The sequence below is a fragment of the Syngnathus acus genome, chromosome 5 (assembly GCF_901709675.1).
Source record: "Syngnathus acus chromosome 5, fSynAcu1.2, whole genome shotgun sequence".
NCBI classification, from domain to species: Eukaryota; Metazoa; Chordata; class Actinopteri; order Syngnathiformes; family Syngnathidae; genus Syngnathus; species Syngnathus acus.
Window position 1 is genome coordinate 729866 of NC_051091.1, and position 6267 is coordinate 736132.

The following is a 6267-nucleotide window of genomic DNA, read 5'->3' on the forward strand; positions in this document are numbered from 1 at the left end:
TCGCAAAATCGTGAAAGACAAGTCATGTCTTTTCTTTTGAAGGCTGTTTTGGTTTGACGTCATCTTGCAAAAAGCCGAATAAAACCAAAATCGCAACCGCGCATTTAATGCTCTACCCTCTCCCAGTCTGTTAAATTGTATCACACTTTAATTTATTTCCATTTCTATCATAATACAGTGGCATTTCTCGAAGGGCTAACGCGGAAGTACCACGTGTGACGTCATCTCGAGGGGGCGGTTCCTCACGGTTTGCCTGTCAGCTGATAGCATCGTGCAACGCTTCCCCGTGTTTATTATTCGTTTTAACAAACTTTTCAACACTTCCAGTTGAATGAAGATGTTGTCTCGTTTGCTGAAGGAGCACCAGGCGAAGCAAAACGAGCGGAGGGAGCAGCAGGGTGAGCAGAGCTTTCCCGACCATTCTTGAGCCGACTGGCCACTATGCTAATAACAAACAAAAAAAAGTCAACGCCGAATATTTGTGTGCGATGAGCAATATGTTTAGCACTACAGTCCACAACGCCTTGTCACTTCTAGTGATGTGTTTGAACGTTTTTACGTTCAATCAGAACGACGTAGACGTGAAGCCATTAACGCAGCTACCTGCCTTACGGAAGCTCTGGTGGACCATCTCAACGTTGGGTAAGGACGTCTTCATTTATTGCAGGTTTCATATTTATAAATTACAGTCAAAAAGAAGCCTAAATGCAACAGCATGTAAGTGGTGAAAAACGCAAGATACCCTTTGTTTTCCTCCTTTATGATGTAACTTGACAATATGACACTTTACCTAGACAATAAGCATCAAAACGATTGGAAATGTGACTAAATCCACTTTACCATCACACTAACCTTGATCAAGTTTTTTTTTTTTTTTTTTAACCAAGGTGCTTCTTGTTTTCAGCGTGGCCCAGGCGTACGTCAACCAACGCAAGCTCGACCACGAGGTGAAAACTCTCCAAGTTCAGGCTGGTCAGTTTTCCAAGCAGACTGCACAATGGATTAGCATGGTAGAGGGCTTCAATCAGGCCCTGAAGGTAAGTTAGATAACATGTCCTAACAGATGTGACTATAATGAATCAAACTGACTTTATTTATCTTGTAACCCTTTGAGTCTCAAAGACATTTAACCATGGTAAGTTTTTTTTTTTTTGGCATAGTAGGTGACACCATAACAACAGTTAGAGGAGCAATTAGCGTTCTCTCGCTAGTAACTCGGCGATAGTTAGCAGTTCAAAGGCAGCCCCGTGGGTTAAGGTTGTAGTCCCTGGAGGTGGACAAAAAGTTCAAATGAAAGTATAAGATTTGATTGCGAATTGCAGCCACTGTTGGAGGAAATCAACTCTCTTGATTTGAAACTAGGAAATTGGTGATGTGGAGAACTGGGCCCGCAGCATTGAGATGGACATGAGGACCATCGCCACAGCTCTGGAGTACGTGCACAAGGGTCAGCTTCAGTCAGCCCCCTCGTAGATGCTTCGGCAGACGGGTAGCAATGCTACGAAGAACCATAAAATAACTAAAGAGGATACGGAGCACAAAATGTGAAGCCTGGCGGCTTGCTTTATTACACTTTTGCAGCAGTGCAAAATATGTCAGCTCACACGGATGTTTGCTTATTTGTAAAGTTGATGTGTGCACTACTACTTATGTAAAACAGTTTCATCTCTGGAACCATACATGTCAGTAATAATGTTTATTAACAGTGTCCAATGTGTGTCAAGATAGATCTTTTATTCATAAAGAAAAGACCATCGTGAAATAAAATGTGTTGTTGTCTTTCACCCAACAATAATCAAAAGATAAAATTCCTAGCAGGAAGAAGCTCCACCCAGCAATGAAAAAATGGCATAGCGTCACGCTCATGGTCTAAAACACCAAAGAGAAATATTTGCTTGGAGATCAAACTTTGCGGAATGTTGAAAAGAAAGTTATGCCAGCTGCCTCTCAAATCTGTTAAAGCAGTGGAACACGGGATGTAGAATAATAAGCTCTTACACAACAGAGGAGTGACGTGTTTCCATTCTTGGGAGAGAGTTTTGTTTGGTTTGAAATGAAACTTCACATGACTTTGTACTTGTGGCAGAATATCTCCCATTGAAGCAATTCCACTCCACCTTAGCCGTGATCCAAATGAAGCAAAGCGCTGTTGTTTTCTAATCATCAACAATTAAGCTTCAACATTCCGCAAACAAACGTGCCACTCAACGTCGGGCACATGTTTTAATCTTACAAAAGGCTTTTTACACATGGGATTGCGATGACTAACGCGCTTAAATAAAAGCCCCTTTTGGATTTGTGCATATTAAAAGAACACTTACTTAACTGATTCCAGAATAATTTGAAAGTAGGTACTAATGCAATACTGTACAGCAATGAGAAGCTGGTTTATCGAAATGACTTTTTTTGGGTTTTTTTTGTTTCTTTCTTCACATTTTGCTATATTTCTCTTCAAAGGGCACTTGTGCACAAAGCAAATGCCTCGATGGATTTGGGATTAGCAATTGTGGACTTGTCTTAAGGGATAAACTAGCAGCAGCGCGAGTGAAAGCCTCTTTTTGAGCGGCCTCCTTGACTTGAGTTGCATGTGAGCATAAACTGAGGTACAAGGATAACCTGTACACATCCATCACGTCCCCAAACAGGAAAAAGGTAGGTTGAAAGACATTTGAATCATTGATATTATTTGTTTCACTTTCTTTTCTCCTTATTAATCTTAGATTCCCAGTTCTGCTATTACCATGGCTGCAGAAAATTGTTCAATTTCACTGACTTAGTTCTCTTTCGCTCAGGGATGCTACTGACACATAGTGACACGTGAAATCATTCAATGCTAAATGGCAGAAGGGATAAAATGATCCTGTGTGTCTCCTTTTTATGACATTGTTGGTGGTGTGTCAAGGTATGAGATTTTTGCAACATAAAACATGCGTTATGGCTATTAGAGTGTTATCTGTCATGCGTCAACACTTGTCATTTTTTATTGTTCTCATTTTGAATTGTTGTTCAGCTAAATGTTGTTTCATTGGTCATTCTTGGATGAGCTAAAACAAACAAATTCAATGTAAAAGTCTGTCGATAAAGAGTAAGAATTCAAATTTTAATTGCATCATTTAGAATTTGCTTCATTAACTGATTACTTCACAAATCGAATGAATACATACATGCTGAATTTATATGTGTAGTTGCTCCCATTTAGTATTCAACGTACTTCATATTAGTTCAAATATTTGATATTCTCGGTTAGCAATTACTGACATTCATTGGACACATTCATTGAAATCAGAAAATGATGGACCAATATGTACATTTTTAATTAACTGGTTTTCAAAGGGCATACAAATGCTGCAAATATGACAGAACTCTACAACTATTACTCATTGAATGCTCAGTGGGATGGATTAAAAAACAAATAAGCCAATAGCGAGGACTGCGAGCTCGAGTTTGCCGAGCCCAGGGTTCCGAGAAGGTCATGTCAATTTGAACAAGACATTGTTGAAAATGTCACCGTTTAAGCTGTCGGAATATAGAATGATGGTTATTTGTAAGGCTGGAAAATAATTGGCTGCCAGCAGCTGGTAAGCAGCTCTGTTACTACATGTCCACTTGCAAACAATGCAAATGCCTAAAGTAAGACGATTCAGTAAAGATTGCTCATGTGACCCCAAGCAGCAAAATACTATCAGCGAAAATAATGCTGCTACAGTCAGACTTTGACCCATTGCCGATTGAACGTCTGATTTTTGCCACGTTTCATTGTTTCACATAATATTGGATCGCAGGTGACGACCAAGGCCACTTCAGCGCCTGGAGGCAGAACAAACATGGAGTTGGTTTATGCGCTTTTAGGGTAAGGAATACTACATGAGCATCCTGAAATGTGGCTCGCTCAAACGTTTTCAGTATGAAATCGATAACTAGCTAATGATGTAAGTGCAGCCTGGGATGTGCAATGAAAATGTGCCATTCACTAGGGACAACGCTTGGCTGTACATCAGCGGCACCTTTGCCGTGTTGTGGATGGCCGCGTGGCTGTACAGAGACAGCCTGGAAATGGAAGAGGTAGCCAACAAATACGTCTTTGTGAGCGGCTGCGACTCGGGCTTCGGAAACCTGCTGTGCAAAAAGCTGGAACGAAAGGGCTTCCGCGTGCTGGCCGGCTGCCTCACCCAAAAAGGAGCCGAGGAGCTGAAGAAGATGACGGGGCCCTACTTGAAGACGGTGCTGCTGGATGTGACCAGTCAGGACAGCATCCAGAAAGCCATGGAGTGGACCAAGAAGGAGGTTGGCGACAGTGGTGAGTCATTTGACTGCTCACATCAACTTGCGCAGGAATAGACATAGTACGTATGATGCCATTTCCCCCGTGCGCGAGGCCTGTGGGGTATCGTGAACAACGCCGGGCGTTCTCTGCCCATGGGCCCCAGCGAGTGGATGAAAGTGGAGGACTTCCACAGCACGCTCAAGGTCAACATGAACGGCACGATCGGCATGACCGTCACCTTCCTGCCTCTGGTCAAGAAAGCCGCTGGGCGCATTGTCAACGTGGCATCTGTGCTGGGCCGGGTAGCGGCAAACGGCGGCGGCTACTGCATCTCCAAGTTTGCTGTGGAGTCCTTTTCCGATTGCCTGAGGTAAGAAGGCCCAATCGCTGCGTGCCTTGGCTTCACCATCATGGAGCCAGCCATCTGGGACATGGTATGCACTCTTTCATTCTTTGTGGACAGTCTGAGAGCTCTTCCCATTTTCAATCAACAACGGAGGTTATTTTATTATGAGGCCACATCTTTTTGCATGCCAAACATCAGATAAACCTGACCAATCAAAGACGGTATTATCAAATGAGTTTGTGGAGCCCACATTTTCTTTTGGATCTACTACGCCTTGAATTGATTGATGTCTTTCTACACTGCACAGGAGAGACATCAACTACTTTGGGGTGAAGGTGTGCATCATTGAGCCAGGTTTCTTCAAGACAGCCGTGACCAGCTTGGAGCCCATCGAAAGGGAACTGCACCGCTTGTGGAACCAGCTCAGCCCTGAAGTGCAAGCCAGCTATGGGGACAAATACCTGGACAAGTGTGAGTGGTAAAGGTCACCGATGAAGCAATAGTTCTTACCTGTTAGGATGTCACTTACAAGTCGAATACGACTGACTCACTGACATTGCAGACATTAGGATCCAGCGCTTCATCATGAACGCCATCTGTGACTCGGATTTGACCAAGGTGACGAGCTGCATGGAGCACGCGCTGACCGCCGTCTACCCTCGGACCCGCTACAGCGCCGGGTGGGACGCCAAGCTTCTGTGGATCCCGCTATCCTACATGCCGTCCTGCGTGGTGGATATGGGACTCAAGCTTGTTCTGCCCCGTCCGTCTAAGAGCGTGTGACTGGACAGCCAATAGCGTGAGTCATTCTCCCTGTGAAAAAATGGATCGTTGTCCAGAATCACTTGGTCTATCATTACAAAGGGGCATCATGTCCCTCATAGAACTTACTCATCTAATGTGCCTTTTGCCATCAAATGTGGCTTCTTTATGTGAACAACAAAAGGATACAGTTTTCAATAAAAGTGCTGGATGTTCAACTCGCCATTTTCAGAAATGGGCAAATCTGCTTGGTTCTTTCATTTCACTCACACTACTATTTGTATAGAAACAAAGAAGTACTTACCTTATTTCTTATCTTATATGACGTACTAGTATGAAATAACAACAACGACATGGCCTTTTCGAAGATATCTCCAAGCTACTGCATCGTACTGTTAGTAATAATGAACGTGACGGACGGCTATTTTCTTTTTTGACTGAGAGAAATGAAGAAAACAGCAAGCAGCAGTATCATGTCACGTCCAAAGCGCTTGTGCTACTTGACGCTGTGTGATAGATAGCATCATGAATGATGCAACCAACGCTTGAAAGTTCTGCATTGTTTTACTTTTCGACAGTATGATGTCATTATGTTTTTTAGTGAGCAAATTGGCTGTGTTGCATTATTGATGCTGTATCGTGATGACCTCTTGTGCCGCCTGCTCAGGTTTCAGTCAGAAAAAGAAAACAGGCAGAAGTTTTGCCATTCGATACTCCACGAGAGAGAAGGACTGTCGGATATTGGACACCTTTTCTTTTTTGGGGAAAAGAAAATCAACTCGTTTTCTGTAGTCATTCTTAATCCAAACTCTACTCAAATAACATGAGATACATTATATTAGATAAGCATTTCATTTATAGGATTATCATCATTATTATGATTCTTATTTTCTGT

At 42.8% G+C, this 6267-nt stretch overlaps 2 protein-coding genes across 3 annotated transcripts; both read left to right on the top strand.

Annotated features, from left to right (window-relative positions):
- Positions 1–84: 84 nt before the first annotated feature.
- On the top strand, positions 85–1789 carry bloc1s1 (biogenesis of lysosomal organelles complex-1, subunit 1). 2 transcript variants are annotated; one of them, XM_037251249.1, is made up of 5 exons: positions 85–255; positions 328–398; positions 570–642; positions 905–1037; positions 1363–1789. In XM_037251249.1, exons 2-5 carry the CDS (start codon positions 332–334, stop codon positions 1471–1473), a joined length of 384 nt encoding a protein of 127 aa, XP_037107144.1. In that variant the 5' UTR covers positions 85–255; positions 328–331; the 3' UTR covers positions 1474–1789. The 2 variants fall into 2 exon arrangements, with proteins under 2 accessions (XP_037107144.1, XP_037107145.1); XM_037251250.1 differs by having other exon boundaries at positions 85–233.
- A 293-nt stretch (positions 1790–2082) lies between these two features.
- On the top strand, positions 2083–5565 carry rdh5 (retinol dehydrogenase 5 (11-cis/9-cis)). The gene is made up of 6 exons (XM_037251237.1): positions 2083–2652; positions 3783–3850; positions 3975–4297; positions 4376–4634; positions 4918–5081; positions 5173–5565. The coding sequence occupies exons 2-6, from the start codon at positions 3825–3827 to the stop codon at positions 5391–5393; spliced, it is 993 nt and encodes a 330-aa protein (XP_037107132.1). The 5' UTR covers positions 2083–2652; positions 3783–3824; the 3' UTR covers positions 5394–5565.
- The last annotated feature ends 702 nt before the right edge of the window (positions 5566–6267 follow it).